The sequence below is a fragment of the Mustela erminea genome, chromosome 19 (genome assembly GCF_009829155.1).
Source record: "Mustela erminea isolate mMusErm1 chromosome 19, mMusErm1.Pri, whole genome shotgun sequence".
In the NCBI taxonomy this organism is placed as follows: Eukaryota; Metazoa; Chordata; class Mammalia; order Carnivora; family Mustelidae; genus Mustela; species Mustela erminea.
This window is the reverse complement of record NC_045632.1, coordinates 31,567,063-31,585,906: the sequence shown is the minus strand read 5'-3', so window position 1 is coordinate 31,585,906 and position 18,844 is coordinate 31,567,063. Positions and strand designations below refer to the sequence as shown.

At 43.9% G+C, this 18,844-nt stretch overlaps 1 protein-coding gene across 2 annotated transcripts in view; it reads right to left on the bottom strand.

Moving 5' to 3' along the window:
• The window catches only part of FTO (FTO alpha-ketoglutarate dependent dioxygenase), a 377,970-nt gene that overhangs the window by 61,207 nt on the left and 297,919 nt on the right, over window positions 1-18,844 (bottom strand). Inside the window, exon 9 of one of the 2 annotated variants that reach the window (XM_032324552.1) lies at window positions 12,095-13,782. The exons of the other annotated variant lie outside the window; for it this stretch is intronic. Coding sequence (XP_032180443.1) covers window positions 13,596-13,782 — 187 coding nt within the window. The 3' untranslated portion in view covers window positions 12,095-13,595. Of the gene's footprint in view, window positions 1-12,094; window positions 13,783-18,844 lie in introns of those variants that run through there. 2 annotated transcript variants of the gene reach the window in all.

Genomic DNA, 18,844 nt, shown 5'->3' with positions numbered 1-18,844 from the left:
TCCTGCAGGAGAGTCAGTGCAAGCAATAATCCCCTAATATGCCATGCCTGTCACTTTCCATTTATTGGTTTCAGGCCCTGGATATTTTCATAATTTCCGTTTAGCTGGTGTGGCCCCAGAAGTGGAGACATCCTGGGAGTCACAGTCTCAGGACAGCCTTACCTTTGACCCCGTGGACTCACAGGGGAGACCAGGGCGCCAAAAAGTGAATTCTCTCCTGAGGGTCTTTGGTCTACACAGCGGGAATCCTTCACCCTTCGGCCTTCACAAGAGACAGAAAAAGGTAACGGAAGCTTTTCATAGCAACACAGGTCTCGGGGAATTGCTGGGCAGGGTGCGGTTCCCAATAAGGGGAGAATTCGCTTCAAGTTTAGCAGGATTTTTCTACAATAAAGTAATAAGACCCTCGATTATGTTAAAAACACCTTAATGAGGAAAATATCCTTAAATTATGGTGCTTTAAATTTTTTAAAATGCTTTTGTAAATAGTGCTTCATTTTACTAATATTTGTGTAACTCAATGTAGAGGTATATTAAGGGGAGTAATCACAGCACTTTCTTTCTTTGGAACTAAATAAAACACCCACCTCAGGCACATTCTCCCTTTGTGGATGGCTCAGAACAGTGTTCAGCTTTCTAAAGTATTCTCCGTTGTTCAAATACAATCTAGACATCTTCCTAGGGCCTTCCTTCTGCCTGTTCCTAGTCCTCTACTCCCCCCTGGAATGCTGCTCCCACGTACTTCCTATTCCTCTATGGGGTCAAGCCCCTTCCCACCTCAGGGACTTTGCACTTGCTGTTCCCACTGTCAGAGCACTGACTCTGTGTCTTCACAGGACTGTCTCCCTCTTGAATTTCGGATCTCAGCTTCAGTGTCACTTCTCGGAGATACCTTCTTTCAAATCTCTAACCACTACTCAGGCTTCTACCTCATCATTCACTTCCTGAAACGATCTTCTTTTGACTTCATTTAGCAGGGGTCCCCCGCACTGGAACATTAAGCTCCAAGAGAACTTGGAAATACTACAAATTTAGGGTAGATTTCTCTGTGTTCCTAAAAACATCTACAATTGGTTTCAAATAATCGATGTGTCACATTTTTCTTTAATTCAGTAGAAAATCTTTAATCTGGTTAGCGTAACTGAGATTTTTACCACACAAATGACTTTTCTTGGTCCCGTTCGAATTTCAAAGCCATTGACGGGACCTCTCCTTTGGAGCGAGTCTAAAGAAATTAACCACATTTGACTGGTGTTGACTCACAGCTGTTATTATTGGAAAGAAAAGAATATTAATAAAAGGTCAAGCCACCGCATCTCATGTCCCTCACGGGATTATTTTAAAGTCAATTATTTCACTGTTAGTATTAAAGCAGTTCACTCGCTAGGTGTGAACTCTGCGTTGAACTGAGGTTTCCCCAAGTTCCACCAAATCCCCGTTTTATGCAGCTGCAGAGAGGACAGTCATTGTACAACCGTGGCCAAGGTAGGCATCGTGGGCTCCCATCACTCCGGCACTGACCAGCCAGCGCCCATGGCTATCCTGCACACCGGGGACCAGCCTGGGGCCAGAAGAAAGGAAGTTTAAATGAGAACAGGCAGACTGGAATTCAGTACGGCAAACAAAGTCCTCCAGGCAGTGAGAGGCCTACTAGGTGACTAAAGACATGACAGGAATGTCTGCAGAGCTTACAACTGGGATAAACCGTGGCTAATCCTGTAGAGGGCAAAAAGAACCGCTACCTGCCTACCCATCTTCATCCCCGGGTTTCTGGCCCCATCTCAGCCTAGTTTTCTTGCCTCTCCCCTACCCCTGTCGACTGAGAAGCAGAGTCCTGCGTTTGGGGAAGCAAAGGCACCTCAGAGATTGCTCCTGACAACTTGTCCTCTTTTCAACAAACTCACTAACCGTTGTCTTCTTGAAGCCCCAGCAGAAGAAGCAGTGCGACCAGAAGGGCCCCCTTCTTCCGGTAGGCTCCCCGGCTTTCACAGCCCTGCTGGCTAACTCCTGTCCCTGACTGCTGAGAGGGCAGATTAGAAACCCGACAGCATTGAAGAGACTGCATTTTCTCCTCTGGTTCTGCGGTCTGAGGTAGATAGTGAAATTTGGGGCTGGAGAAGCGGGGGGCTGGTTCCTCGGAGAGACGCAGTCCAGGTTGAGCGCCATCTTGGTGCTTCTGGTATGGCCGTGGAGAGAACTTTGCTGAGAGTCGTCTACTTTGTTTTAACCAAGTTGTGCCTCTACAGACCTGAACTGTTCTAGGTTTCCGCCACCCGTTCTGAAGCCCATGGGCGTCAAGTTACATGATGTGACTTTCTTCCCAACTCCTAGATCCTGCTTCTGTTTGTGCTTGAGGACATCTTATCTTCTGACTGTCTCTGTGGGTCATTTCTCTGAGGCCAAGCCTCTGCTCAGCCCCTACTGGAATGCGGCTGTAGCCATAGCTACGAGGATTTCATTCTCAGTGTGTTCACTGCTGGAATAAAAGTTCCAGGTGTGTCCCAAATATATGTGCCTTACCTTGGCGAGAGTTCACTTCCATGAGCAAAAACATGGGGCATACATGTTCAAGTAGCTCTAAGATGAGAAGTAGAGCCAGACGTAGTCTTATCAAATGTGCTCCCTAAAACTCTAAAACTAATTTGATGGCAGTATTAAGGAATATTTAAAGTTATACGTAACCCCACCGGTCTAACAAACCCAGTTAACATCCACATGCCGACCTAATTTTTACCTATTTTTGTATCTCAGGGCTACCTAACCACAATTTTGCTGTTCTCATGTGATGGTACGTCAGAAGCACTTCCCCACATATTTCTAGGTTGTCTTCATAAACATCACCTGCATTTTTCTAGAGCAGAGGAATCTATACAACCGAAAACCAGCTATTTAAGTGAGGGATTATAAATATACATTCCTTGTTATTCCAAAAACTTCTACACAATTGCAGAAAAAAATAACATCGGAAAGCTCGGATACGGCAAAAGCAAGGTGACGGAGCAATGCATTAGAAGCTCTGACCTAAAAGCACGAGCACGGGACACGGTTAACTCGCTTTCGAACCTCTGGAAAATTCATCACTTTCCCTTTGCATGAGCTTCCTTAATGGGACACAGAGGGTAGAGCTGGGCGAACTTTAAAATCCTTTCCTGCTCTAAAATTTTATGTTCGTTCCGTAAAGCAGCTTTATTGTGAGGAATACGAAGAATCACAGGTACTTTGCCTTACTCCCTGAAGGAGTAGTACGGTAGAAAAATCCAGGCTTGTGTCCCTGGCTCCCCCTTTCTGGGAACTGGCCTCTCCAACACGCATGGCTTCATTGGCAACTTCCTGGCAGCCATGTTTGTTCGTCGGGGCCCCACCCCCTAGCCAGAGGTGATGGCCCCAGAAGCGGGAGCCATTTTTCAGCCGTGCGGACCAAAGATACAGCAGTTGGTGTGCTGCAAGAGGAAAGCAAGCAGACGTGCAGGGGGATGCAGAAATCAAAGACAGGCGACCTCCCAATCTATTCCTCAGATCAAGGTTAAGATATCCTGTATCCATAACAGAGTCCTACCAAAACAATCATGTCCCTTATTTCGCTGACAGAATATCTCACGTAACAAAGAGGCCCCATAGTTAACAGCCTTCATCAAGTGTCCTCTGCATTACTACACATCTAGAACTCTTGGTAATTTTAAAAGAAAGAAACAAAGCAGGAGTATTAGCTCTATGTATAGAACAGGAACTGGGGCAATGAGCTCGTAAAAACCCAAACCAAAGAGAAATCCCCACACTCTGGCGCAAAGACGCTGTTAACTATTTCTGATCCTACAGCTGCACTTTGCTGTAGAGTGTGGGAAACCATGAGAAGGAGCTAGAGATCCCCAAACTTCAGTGTTTTCAGAAATGAGCTCAATTCTGAATGAATTTGGATTTCTGGGCCAAAAAAAAGGAGGGGCTCAAGGTTTTGAATTTTGAGCCCCTGATCTCAATTAATTGCGTTCTCAATGCTATGGCCTTGTAGTCCCAAGCTGCAAGAAATGTGGACTGGTCTTTCGGTGTTTCTCTCTCAATCCGGACCTAATCAATGCCCTCTTATGCATGCAGATGTTAACAGAGATAGGCAACACAGAGGCTAGGAACTGAGTCCAGCCAAAATGTTTAAAACATTAAAGAACTACATATTAGATTAGGACTAATCTGGTAAATTCGGAATACTGAGGGGCAATAGGAACTTTAAAATAGGAGAGATGACTGAAAACATGAGCCTTTCCTTGTGCTTGCCTTAATCCACTCACCTATCTGAAGGTCTAATCTACCAGGTTTTTAACTATATACCAGAGATATTTCCTTCACTCCTTGGGGGGAAAGAGTCAAGAAGGAATTGGTTCCATATGAAACAATGTGATTTTGCTTATATTTCTAAATTAAGGCTTTTGCAGTCCCTGGATGTGATAATTGTGTTTGTTCATTACACCATCTTTACCACCACTGCCAAGAAAAACCCAACCTCAAAATCAAAAAATTAGAAAGGGAAAGAAATGTATTCAACATAGAGTTAGCACCCAGGAATCCATGTACAACTTGCAGGAAGGAAGTGGTGGGAACATTTAAAAATTCCTGTTAGCTCCAATCATTTTAACTGAAAAAGCATAAACCTAAAGAATGTCCTTGGGTTTGCGTGCCTCAAAACTTTCCCAAGGTTTCCCATCAGTGGTAGTGAGCTGCTTTGTCAAAGAGCTCAAAGAGGTCTTGCCAAAAAAAAAAAGGCCTTGCAACACACTGGGATACTACAATTAAGTGTCCTCCAGTGGGCCTCAGCAGGACAGGCCATAATGGCTCCAACAGAAGCCCTTAAAACCTACCATGTCAATGAGCTCCCCCAAGCACGGGAATTTAGAGCTATGGATTAGACCTCTTAACCCTTCTCCTCCCCTCAAAATATCTTAAAGACCTTTTTCTCCCAGGGGAAGAGTCATTCTAGCCAGTTTCCAGTTAAGAGGACTTTGTAAAGTCGCATTTAGACATAGTTACAGGACGTCTCATGAAGATTCTACATTCAGCTGAGACCTCCCCTCATGTTGCCGTAAGCCCGACTGAAGGGCCAGAGCCACAGTGACCCCGCCGAAATGAGGCAGCAGCCTTGGCGGGGTCTCATTTCATCTCTGGAAGTGAATGGCTACGTGGTCTTGGAAAGGACATGTGGGTTTTTTTATGCTTTAATTTTTATACTAGTGTGGCTCCTTACCTTCCAAGTTTGTCTAAGGAATACCTTGGAATAAAAGTTGAGGTTTTCACCAAAGAGTGTGTCTTGTTTTAGAGCAAAAAAAAAAAGAAAAGAAATTGACAAAATCAGATCCTGTTCCGTTAATAAGGCACTTCCCACTGAAGAGCGGTCACTTTGAGACGTGTGTACGCTCTTACAAACTACGAGGAAGGAACGTGCAGTCAGCTCTGCGTCTTCTCAACTCAGTGGTCACAGTAATAGAAAAAAGGATACTGAAGTCGATGATCCCAAGCTAGATACACTCAGCATGGTGACCATATACTACAAGCTTGGAAGGGATTTACTGATTTTGTGTTTCTGGTGCCTCGAGGTGTTTCATTCCCAAATCACACTCTGCTGATGCGGGCTGAGACCCTAACACACACAGCATAGATACTGGCTGATTATTAAAAATTCGTTCAAGCTCATTCAGGAGCAAACGGGAACCGGGACTATGAGATGATAAAGGATAGCACCAGAAGAATTAAAGAAACTTTCCTGGCTTGGAGGCCTTTCCAAGGTCCCACGACTACTAGAACAACTCTTTTTGCCTGCTCCTATGTTCACACCACCCTTACTGGTTTCAAAAGCTCAGTACATCTCCCACCTGGGGTGGAGGTTCCAGGGCACAAAGCTGTCCACAACCTTGGGGAGAAGTTTTTGGATAAGGCTGTTACAGAACTGGAAAGGATTATTTCCTAATAAAAGCTTCCTCCTTCCACTGTATTCAGACAAACAGGGTATGCTGAGATGGCAACGTAAAGTACCTTTTTTTGGCAAAAAATTTCTATCACTTTTTTTTTTTAATAGTAAGGGAATTCTTTTCATTCTAGAATCATAAAAAGCTCTTAAACTTGGGTTTTAAGATGGAAAAGCAACTAGATCTTTTTTTTTTTTTAGGAAAGTACTGTTGAGAGCAGCTTTATTTCCTTGTTAGGCAAACATCTGCTTTCCCAGAGAGAGGGAAGTCCATGTTTATCGTAAAACCTATTTAAAAAGGTGAATAAATGCAAGCTTTCACATACAGTCCATTTAGTAATAGGGGAAATGATTAGTGTCTTTAATTTTTTATTTTCAGATTCATAACTGGTTTAGAAATTTGGCAAGCACAGCTATGCCCTCACAAAGGGGCGGTGGGTCCTGGCTGCACCCCTTTAATCCCTTCCTGGCTCAGAAGTGATGCCGAGGTAGTGATGTGTGCGAGGCGATACCATATTGCACAAATCCCAAGTCACACGTTCCAAGAGCTGTGAGGACTTAAAAGGAGATTCACCTGGGGGTGCTTGGGTGGTACAGTCGGTTGAGCATCCCACTTTTGGTTTTGGCTCAGGTCACGGTCTCAGGCTTTTGAGATTGAGCCCCACTATGGGCTCCACGCTCAGTGTGGAGTCTGCCTGGGTTTCTCTCTACCTTTGCACCACCCCCGCTCCAAATAAAAAATTAATCTTTAAAGGCAATTCGTCTATTAAAAAGTCACATCGCTTGGGGCTCACAGGACTTAGTCATGTCCGACCACACGGGACTTTCCCAATTCTCTGGAATGGAATGAAAGTGCGTAGTTTATAAAGACAGTTTTATGGCTAGGACAGCTGCATGCGCTCAGCTCAACCTCTGCCCATATCTAGATTTCGAGATCTGGGCAATGGGCTTGGCTTCAGTTTCCCTCATACTTCAGACTTGAAGGTGTTTGCCCTGAGATTTCCCAGTTCCAAGGCCTCGACTTCATTTCTCCGTGAGACATAATGTGGCCATTTCTTCAAAGATTACCTAGGCTTAGTCACATCACTGAAGAAAAGCACGAGTTCTCCAAAGACAATAGCATCTCTGTGAGCAGGTGGAAAAAAGTCAGTCCACCCATGACAGGCCACTGGCACTTTGTCAGTTTCTGAAAACCAAGGTGATTTAAAAAATCTTTTAACCGAAACAGAATGAAGGGGGAATCTGGCTGTCAACTACTGAGGGCACAAACAAGCCCTTAACTACAAGCCCCGTAAGAAGAAAGTCAAGGTGATTACTAACCCACAATACAAGAGCAGAATCCCTAAAATATTTGGAAATCTTTTCACTTTCAATAGCTGGCTTTGTGCTTCAGCTGTGATTATACTGGAGGCCACTGAGTTGACACAAAGAGCTAATAATCTTTCCCAAGGTAACTCTGTAATTTTCACAGCTAGGAGGATGTCAAGGCTGTGTTTCTTTCCTTGCATTTCCGGTCTTGCCCATTGCAACTTACGGGGCTATATCCGTAGCACTCTGCCCTGTGCTCCCGGAAGTGGGGGAGAACACAATCCCCTCTTAGCAAATGTCCATTTACTTTGAGATCATGTACCACCCTTGACTCCTTCCTCTTCCTCATCCCCCTGACCCACTGGTTATGAAGTTCTCACATTAGAGGTCCTTCGAAATTCCTATTTGTCTTCTGTTATCACTGCGCTGCCAGAACCCAGGCCCACAATACCTCCCTTTAGGAACCAGGCTTGTCTCTAAATAGGACCCTTTAAATAAGAACCACCCAAATCCATGCCCATCCTTGCCTCCAACTAATCTTCCCTAAAATATCTCTGGCATGATGTCACTTCTCCATTTTGGAAACCACTGAAGGCCTCCCAGAACTCGGGCATCTCTTAGTACTTCCCGCACATTTGGTCTAATATTCTTGAAGATTCTGTCTCCGCCAGACACACGGGGAACCTGGTTTTATACTCTCATTCTGCCCCTCATAATAAAGTCTACCTACTTGAAAGGTTCTTTTCCCATACAACGGTCTATACCCTGCCCCACCTGAAATGTATCTTTTCCCTGAAATCTTACCTGTGTAGGTTGAAATGAACCTACCATTTGAATTTGGAACTGACTCATGAAATGACCACCTACCCTAGGTCTCTGATGAGCTCTGGCATTTTCTCAGAAGTCTTTGAGATTCATGGGAACTTTTCAATTTTATGCCTTTATTTCAATTTTAATCTAACATAATTTTTTTACCAATTACCTAGACCAGGTATTTTCTTTGGCGCTGCCATTTCAAAATTGAAAAGCATTTTTACAGACTAATACTTCAGTTCAGAATTCACAACTGGGGTCTATGAGACCCTACTGTCAGAAGGGTCGAAGAATGTTTGTCTTCTCCAAGAAATCTGTAAATGCATCTGACAATCGTGTATAGTCATGTGACCTTCCTTCCCTAGCAATGTCTCAAACTATTATTTCCAGCTTTACTTTTTAGGTTTTTTAATGTTTTATCTTCCCAGACAGACAGTAAGTTCTCCGGGGACAGGAATCCTGCCTGAGACTACTATGGGTTCCTGAGGCACCAGACATAATCTTGCAAAGAGCAAGGGATTGGTCAAAATTGGTCGCTCTGGTTTTGACTATACGGGCTTGATCTGATCCACACCGGATGGCGAGATGGGGGGGGCGCGGGAGCGAAGACAGAGTTTCACTATATATCAAACTGAAAATCACAGGAAGGCAGCCCCGAAATTGTTGCAATGTCCCTTATCCTCACTAGGGTGGCACCACTCAAAGGCCTTTCCCACATGGTCATGGAGCTCCGAAACAACGCTTTTCATACAGCAAAGGTTTTTATTATTCTTTTTTTTCCAGTTAGACAATAAAAACTGAGCCTGTTTATTACTGCCAGTACTAAAATTGAAATACTTCTTTCTCATAACTGGTAAAGAGGTACTAGAGTAAAAAAGGGCTTGAATCCGATCTAAATGTTTCTGGCAATTCCTTGATTTGTGTTAATATCATGCTAATGTAGGTAGAATTTTAGAAGAATTCTAGAACATTCCTCTCCACTATGAACGGAATAGTCCTGTGTGTTGTCCTAGACTTCATTAGTAGCAGAATGAAGGCAGAGGGAGATGTCAAGGAGGCAGGCTTAGAAGGAGCAGAGAACCTCAGAATGGGATTTCCCCACTTGAGAACAGGGAGAGGACCAGAAAATCATTTGGCCTCTATCCACACCCAGCGCTTGTTTGATGACCTCAAGTCTCTCCTCGTGTAAGCATGCAGAGTTGATTTATATGAATTTGCAAAGTTTACTTTAATGCACTCGTTAAGAACTCGGGCAGCAGTTGACAGCAGAAGCCAGCACAAAGGAAGCCATGGATTAATTTGCTAGAAGAAAGAAACTTCTTTAACTGGTGCCCTTCCTCTTGCTGTTCCTTAAGAGACAGGAACGGATGGGAGCAACCGAGGAGGGCTATGGCCCAAGCCTGTGCCGGATGGGAGCTCATCCTATATGGTTGGTTCAGTGAACGTCATTCCTCTCTTCATCCAAAGAGAGATCTTTGGAGCTTCGTGGAAAGCCAAAAAGTCATGGCTGGGAAATCCTATGGATTTTACAAGCTGGGGACAGATAAATACGTAAGCAAATACAGACACATTTTGCTATGTAAAAGTTCATCCCAGAGAATGTGCTGGAATTATGGAGGAGAGTCTGAGGGGAGTTACAGGGGCAGATGAAGAAGACTCTGCAAAATACCTTGCCCTTATGCCTCATGTGTCAACACCAACAAAAAAAGAGAAGGGACAGGGAAGGAAGATCTAGAAGGACTAAGACTAAAGCTACGGCAAAGGCAAAAGCTTCTCCTCAGCCGTCAACCATTCTTTGTTCAGGTGCTACTGCATGTTCAGCATGAAAGTTAATTAATACACAGCCCACTGCTGCCTGGACCGCCTTACATAATTACACCTAGAGTCTAATTAGGTGACTCTCTGATGTCCCCTGTCTGAATCACCCAAGCTACAAATCTCTCGAAGTGTGGCTAGCATTTAGTAAGGACTGTGACATGCCTGTCAAATGGGGAAAGTTGTCACTTCCAACACGGCAGACACATTAACAGCCTAAGCGAGTTTCCCCATACGCTTTGCTCACAGAGGCTAAAATTTGAGAGAAGTAGCATCTTCCTGGATTCTTCTGGATTTTCTTGTGGCGTGGTCCACAGAGTCCACAACAGCATGCTGGGGAGAGTTCTATTTTGTGGATGATAGTATCAGACACTTGCCCACTGAGGTCTTTGTGGTGTCACATACTTAGTTTTAATAGGGTGAAATATTCTTAATATTGACTTGCTGTGAGTTGATGGAATTATAGGAAATCTAGATATTTTTCCCTCTTGGAATTTTCCAAGCTTCCTATAATGAGAACCTATCTTTGTGTTAATATAAACCTAGGGGAGAAGAAGGAACAGATGGGTTAAAGCATCCTCCATAAAATAATCCCATTCTTCAGTTTCTCACAGTAACTCATGAGCGACGACCATGCCATCTACGCAGTGTAACTTGGTATTTCGGAATTTTATCCCAGAACTTGAAACATTATGTACAATAAGATATTAATCTACAACTAGAGCTTCCATTTATATAATCAAATTGAATAAATGAGCAAACTATGCTGCAAATTGCCCCCAGGAACATGCAACTCTGTCAAATAGAGTTTAGAGGTGGGCAACACAGAGCTGTAATCAATAACGTTGAATAATCTGCTAAGTTTCTTTTTTCTCTCTGACCACTATTTGCAAGGGACGCAATGAATCACCCTTGAGGTTCATCACTTGGCTTGGCACACCTTTGTTTACAGGTGAAAATGACAAAGGGAACACCGAGTCCCCAGTCTGTTGATCACCTGGGCGGGAGGGTCACAAGAGAACTCCACCCAGTGTCTTCTGAAAACCGGTGGGAGAGAGGACTGGCGGTGGGGGGTGGGGGTGGGGGGAAAGAGTGAGAAACAGGTCTTAATTGGTTGCGAGGCCTGGGTCCACAGCTACCATCAGCGATGCTACCCAACCGGTGGGCCCAGCCAAAGGGATAAGAAACAGGTCTACCATTGCCAAGTTCACACTCTGCCTGCAGCGACTGTCAAATAATGACAGATTAGACAAATCTGATTGCTCTATCAAAACATTCATCTCAAATCTTGATTAGTAAGCCTATTGAATTATGATTAATTCACAAGGGTGCTGCTGACAGATAAGATACTATATCTGACAATGTGTACTAGTTGCTTTGCCTGAAGCCAAAAAAAAAGGAGGGCGGAAAACAAAGCAAAACACCAACTCCTGAAGTTGCTTGTAAAATAAACAGTATCAAGTACAACACACTGAGAAGGATAATGAGACGGCATGCACTTTCTAATTTGATAAAGGGCTCATTTGTGCAAACCCAGCCTTGATACAAAAGACAAGAGGGATTTAGGGAAATACACCGGGGACAATATACTGCGAACAAGTGAACCCTGGGGCACTCTGTCGCGTTTTCCACGAAGAGTGTGGAAGAGAAGGCAGCTCAGGACTGCTTCCGGAGGCGTCACCCTTAATTTGGGCGACATCCCAGCCTCGGGAGCCAGAGGCAGAGCAGAACGCGCCTGTCTTTCTCAACGTTACCATCCGATCCGTCTCCTTGTCTCTGGGATGAAGACGTCCGGGCATAGGAAGGGTCAGTGGCAGACCTAAACTCTCGGGGATTGGCAGAAGGTGGATTGTTCTGGTCATCCGTTAGGGGCTGAAGTGAGGAGGAGGAGAGAAGGGAGTGGCATGTTTGTGTTTTGTTTCTTACAAAACAGAGTAAAAAAGGAGAGTTTTTAAAGTTTTTTTTTTTAATTTTTTTGACAGAGATCACAAGTAGGCAGAGAGAAGAGAGAGAGGAGGAGAAAGCAAGCTCCCTGCTGAGCAGAGAGCCCGATGTGGGGCTCGATCCCAGGACCCTGGGATTATGACCCGAGCTGAAGGCAGAGGCTTTAACCCACTGAGCCACCCAGGCGCCCCTAAAGTACTTTTCTTGAAAAAAATTTCAAGACCCAATAAATATATTAAATATATATATATATTTTCCTTTTTCTTTTACCTTTGAAGCCAAGAAACGTTCAATCTGAGACACATTACAGTTTAGTACTTCATGACTACATGACTCAGGACAAACTAAAACAGCATCACTCATTCCCTTATCAGGCCGGCTTATCGGCCCTGAACGCAAACATATCAATCAGTCCCCGTGTATTCTCAGCTTGGTCGATCCCCCAAATTCAGCTGTGGTTGTTGCTGGGGCATGGGGGTGCACAGTGAGAGGATGCTAAGTACTCAAAATCTCATGCAATTTCAGATAGTATCATTATCTTTTGCCGACCTTATGATTTTACCGAAAGCCTAATGTCCTATAATCATGTTTCTCTTTAGCTAGTATTAACCTTTCGGTGACTTCTCTCTTCCCTCTCTCTGTCTCTCTCTCTCTCTCTCTCATAACTATCCTCTGTTAATCAATTGTGCACTGCAGATGGGGTCAAGGAAACCTACTTCCTTCTTTGATAGCCTCCAATGTTTCTACTCTTGGGGATAAAAGTGCTTTAAATGGAGTTATATTCTAGGAAAATCAATATATGATTACTGCAAAGATTTGTATTGATTGTCCTGTTGCATTGCAAAAAGGCTAAAGAAAAATGGCACGGCACATTTCCCTTCAATTCCTGTTCCGCAGAGTTTGTGGTGAATGTTTTGGGCAAGAAGAAAATGTTGGAACTTTATTTAATGACCTAAAGTTTCCATCATTCAATCCGCTCACTTCTCTCCCTACCCTAGGAAATGCTTCATTTTCGCTCTCCTGGCTGCTTATTGGTCATGCGGGGACTGGCAGGACAGTTCATGGACCTGAAGACCGTCCACTTCAGCAAAGGGGGCTGCGCTGGAAACTCCTGGCTTCCTTCCTGATATCCGCTCTCCTCTTCTCCCTCCCTTATGGAACCCTGATTTTGCTGGGAGTAGCAAGGTACCCGACTGAAAAATATTCCTGTTGCCTTTATCAATGGGGGTGACCAAGTGACTGTATTGTAGCTAATGGAATCTAGGCAGAGACTGTTGGGTAGGGCTTCTGGGGAAGTTCCTTACCAGGGGGACAGAGGTGACTCAAGGACCAGGCACATCTGCCTTCCCTTCCTTTCCTCCTTCTTACCAGTCACGTACATGACCTGTTAGGAGCTGCCGTGGTTCCCTTGTGATCATGAAGGATGTCTGAAGAGAGAAGCCATGCCAAGAGGAGGACAGAGCAGAAAGACTCAGGGAGCCGTGAACACTGGTGATGGGGGGGATCCGTAATGGCCCTACTCTTTGTGGATTTCTTTCCCATGGAAGAAAAAGAAATCCCTCTGAGGTCAAAGCCACTGCTTTTCAGGTCTATGATATCTGCAGCCAACTGTGAGACATTCCTCTTACAAAATGCCTTCTTATGTGGGCCCTCTGTGTCATCCTAATTAAAAAGTAGTTACTGCCAAGGCTAATGTCCTAGGCAATGGTCCCTGAGTGGTCCAAATACTTCCTGGTGCCTGTGAGCCATTTAGTTGTTTTTCTAATCATTACTGCAGAGGAATTACTATAGCAATCCAGTCTTTTAAGAAATTCACTGTACCTTTGTTAACTTCAGCGCCCCCACGTGCTTTTCCCCTTCTTCCAGGATGAGGATTCCAATCTTGTTTGGGGCAATGTCTTCCACCAGGACTGTGCAGTCTTAGTGGGACTGTCATGAAGGTGCTATGGTGACTCCTAGATGAGAAGAGGGGCCCTCTTCAGTGGAGTAGGGCTCACTCGTTCCCATTCCAGCACGCTGTGAGTGTCTTGTGTTTTCCCCCTGTTTGGATCCTTGGAGCTGCACTGCTCCCTCTCCTGCTGAGTTACTCTTCTCTGTGGCTATTGTGAACAACACTGTATCCCTCCCAGAGGAGAACCTCCTGCTCTCCTGCCTTTCCCCAACACCCCTAAGCATTGTTTTCTGTTGCTCGCAACCGAAGAGTTCTAACACAGAGCTTATCATCAGAAGGAAACATAAGGGATCCACATTCCTTTTGTTTAAAAGGTTTCAAGGAAGTAATCTCTAGCCTCTACCTTGGGTAGTTACTGCCCAGCTGGGGGCAGTCTGACCAGGGGCTCCATGGTCACCCGGGGCACGCCGCTCCAACTCCCTGCTTTGGACGGTGCCGTTCTCAACTCTGCCTGATGGACCAGATGCATCTCATCAAAACCATCTCATGAAATAATACCATTAGTTACAGTGTTTCTTTGAAAATGTATAAACTTGAAGTCAATTTTCCAGAATGAAGGAATCCAGGAAACGAGTTCTTTGTCTTCCTTAAAGACCAACAAATAGGGACGCCTGGGTGGCTCAGTTGGTTAAGCAGCTGCCTTCAGCTCAGGTCATGATCCCAGCGTCCTGGGATCGAGTCCCACATCGGGCTCCTTGCTCCGCAGGGAGCCTGCTTCTCCCTCTGACTCTGCCTTCCACTCTGTCTGCCTGTGCTTGCTCTCGCTCGCTCTCTCTCTGACAAATAAATAAATAAAATCTTTAAAAAAAAAAAAAAAAGACCAACAAATAGCTGCCATTATTTCTTGCAGAGGCCCGTTCCTGTAAGTGGGGGGGCGAGGGGCTTGGATTCTCACGGAGCACAAGAATCACAGGATCAGTACCCCAGAAGCCTAAGGCTTCAAGGCTATTTAGATTGTTCTGGGATTAGAGACATTAATAATTCTTTTTTAATTTTTATTTATTTATTAGAGAGAGAGGGAGAGGAGGAGGGAGGAGCACAGGGGGAGAGGAAGGGTGGGGAAAAGCATATGAAGCCATCTGGGTACAGAGTCCAACCTGGGGCTTGATCCATGACTATGAGATCATGACCTGAGCTGAAACCAAGCCAGACACGTAACTGCCTGAGCCAGCCTCTACTCTACAGCTAGAATGCTCATTTTTGCCAAGTTCTTCCTAATGGCTCATTGTGCCCAAGCAATGTAAAGTTCTCACTCGGTGAGGGTAGAAGTTGCTTGTGGAGCCTACAGACTGCTCAGCTTCCGTGGATGACTACCACATTTCCTTTAAAGACTGCATCTTAAGGGGCGCCTGGGTGGCTCAGTGGGTTAAAGCCTCTGCCTTCGGCTCAGGTCATGATCCCAGGGTCCTGGGATCGAGCCCCACATCGGGCTCTCTGCTCAGCAGGGACCCTGCTTCCCTTCCTCTCTCTCTCTCTCACTCTGCCTGCCCTTCTGCCTACTTGTGATCTCTGTCTCTCTGTCAAATAAATAAATAAAATCTTAAAAAAAAAAAAAGACTGCATCTTAAGTAGAAAGTGATATTAAATTTGGAGAAAAATGAACCTGGGGTAAGAATAATAATAGCTAATCTTTACGGAGTGCTTCCTATGTGATAGGCAGTCTTCCCCAGATTATACATATATGAAGAAATATAATACTCATAACGATCCATGAGCTAACCCCCATTACTAGCCCCTTTCTTCAGCTGGGGAGTAACGAGGTTCCGGTGAGGCAGAGGGGTTAAGGAACTTGCCCAATATCGTTTAGTTTAGAAATGGAAGAGCCAGGATAAATCTCAATGTTACCATGATAAAATTATATATTCCTCCAACCCTGCTGTGGGCAATTATCAACTACTATAAACTAGTCCAGGAACCCGTTTTAGTAATGTGGGGCAAGAGCCATGCAATGTTTACATGTCTTGCTTAACAGTTATGCTTCTAATAATGTTTTCCAAAGAAACGCTCTAAACGAAAAAGAAAAAAAAATCTAAAGACATTTTTATTGCAGTAATATTTGTAATGGTGAAACTGAGTGGAAGTAACTCAACTTTTTAATAATGGGGAATGATTAGAAAAAAAACGGCATACAAACTTAATGAATTATTGTCATTAAAATGCATAGTTATTAAATTATGAAGCAACATGGGAAACACTTTGGTATTAAATTTAAAAGCAGGATATAAAATTATACGTATACGCCCTCAACAATTAAACCTAAATCCAGCAACGGATTCCTATAGCCCGTGGCTGGAAATTGACTTTCAAAATGAAAATAATCTGCGTTAGGAGAGTGGGGCTCCAGCGAGGAAGAGGAATGGCCTGAAGTTTTCACTGTCCCTGGATGCTTCTGGATCTTGACGGGGAAAGCCTATCATCTTCCCTTCACTGTAGATTAACCAGAAAGCTACGAAGGAGGGGAAGCTTAGCAACGCGAGGCTCTTTATCCAGTCAAGGTAAATGAAGTTCGGCTGGTCAGGAGGGTAAATAAGATTAGTTATGGGCTCCAGGTCACCCACTCATGGAGGTCAGCGAGTGTGAGATTATTATCCTTGGTAGAAGAGCAGCAAAATAGCATTAAGGAATAAATTAATGAAAAAGGTAGAAGATTATTTGAACTAAAGCCCTAATCAGTTTAGAGATTTCACTCAACTGCTCTGCTGGCCATCAGTCAGGCTCACAAAACAAATATGCTTGTTCTCTTAAGTAATTCCAGGAGATCTCCCTTTCTTGCTTCAAAGACATCCAATTTAAGGAAAGTCATGAATAAAGTTACTCCAGTTTGCTGTTACACCGCGTACAAAACCTACTGAAGCATTAAGGGGCATGCTACCAAAATAGTAAAGCAGACTGCTTATACCAGATGCGTAATTGCTAGTCCTGTCTGGCCTCTGATTCCAAATGGAAGATCATTCCATATCCACTCAGAAACACTGACTTCACCAACAGGCAAACTGCATATTTTATTAAATAAACACAAAGTAGGAGATAATGACATACATTTGTTTTCATTACAAGGAGTAATGCAATATTTCTCCAAGGCTTACTGCATTAGCATTTCTTGCCACGTTTCAAATGCCTTTGAACTTTCTGAAAAGCTACATCTGTTAGCTCCCGTGTATACAGCAGAAAGTTACCAAGTGAATTAAGTTTTAATATAAATTGCTTTGTTCGCTATTAAGATTGATGTCGGACACACTGTACTGTAAGTTGCAAACTGCAATTACAATTCGTTGCAATTATCTTCGGTTGTTAATAGCACAAGATAGCATGTCACTTTCTACCAAGTGTATAATTTATCATTTGTGGGTTGTTGTTTTTTTTTCCGTGAACTCTTGTGGTATTCCAAACGTATAATCTTGTTGTATTTATTTCCCAGCGGCCCAACAAAATGCACAGCAAGTGCTGACTAGAACAAACTAAAAAGCACTATTATTGACAAGCCGTCACTTGAGCGGTAATGAACATTCTGCCTCCACTTTCACCTCAACAAACCGGCAGCTTTAATTTATGATAAAGCAAAGGAGAGGCAACCTCCAGGTTTATTATACCCTCAGTGCTGTTTCAAATAAAGTAATTAGAAGGTCAAGAGACAGGTCTGCAAAGCCAAATATAAATGCAACCCTTCTGTACCGACATTTAAAAAAAAAAAAAAAAAGGCTCATGTGTTCAAAGAGCATTTTATCCATCTTTCTTCTCCAAAGCGGGGCAAGTCAATTTTTTTTTTTTAAATACTACCGTAACCAATCATAAACAGTGGCAGCTCCGCTCCTTCTCTCTCTAATTTGCTCCATATGGGCGATGAACAGCACACCTCAGCGATGCTGTCCTTAGAATATGACTAGCTAGTCCAAAAAAACAAAAGACAACAACAACAACAAAACTGCTCTGAACTGTAAACTCAGGACAGGTGATTAGGAATTTTATTATTATTGTTATTTTTTAAAATCAAGAACGAGTGAACATGTGAAGCGGTGAAAAGGTTTTGGAGAAGTCCTTAGCAATGTTACGGTAGTCCACAAATAAGTTTTAAAATTCTTACATTTTACTTAAAAAAAAAAAGTCCTTAAAAAAGACACCTGAGGGAAAGGAGCTGACTTGAAGAAAAATTACCCTTTCAATATACTTTGTTTTCAGTGATGAAAAAAACAATTATTCTAAGGAACTGTCTGTAGCATCATGTACTTCATGTTCAAGGTTTCTAGTTTTGCTTACACTGTAGTCTGTGTTTATGTTCCTCTCTCTACTCTGTGTCTCTCACAGAACAACAACACCACGCTACAACCCCTCCTAAAGGCCGTGAAACCCCATGGACCTTGACTTTCTACATGGTCCGCCCTCTGAGGAGTGAGTTAGACAATTTTAAGGATAACATGAACTCTTCTAAGCCAGTGCTTTCAAACATTTGGATCCAAGGATTACTTGAGTGGGAATTATGTCCCAGGAATCCAGTCCGTTTGGCCCCATTAGCCTACTGTTTCAAGCCCTTCTCCAGGCCCTTACATAAAAGGCAGGGGTGGGGAGGTTGGAAGGTAAGAAAGGGAGGGAAGAAGAGCCAGAGAAGGAGGAAGAGAAGGTGAGGGAAAGGAGACAAACTCAGAACTCAACTACCTTCTGCACAGGTAACGAAGGTACACATCATGGGTGCTATGTTTGAAAACCAGTTTTAAAGATTTTTTTTTTAAATTATTTATTTGACAGACAGAGATCACAAGTAGGCAGAGAGGCAGGCAGAGAGAGTAAAGCAGGCTCCCCGCCGAGCAGAGAGCCCGACGCCAGGCTCGATCCCAGGACCCTAGTATTATGACCTGAGCTGAAGGCAGAGGTCCCAACCCACTGATCCACCCAGGTGCCCCCTCCCCTTTTAAAAAGATTTTATTTACTCATCAGAGAGAGAGAAAGAGCAAAAGCAGGCACAGTGGCGGGCAGAGGCAGAGAGAGAAGCAGGCTCCCTGCCGAGCAAGGAGCCCGATATGGGACTCGATCCCAGGATCCTAGGATCACAACCTGAGCCGAAGGCAGTGGCC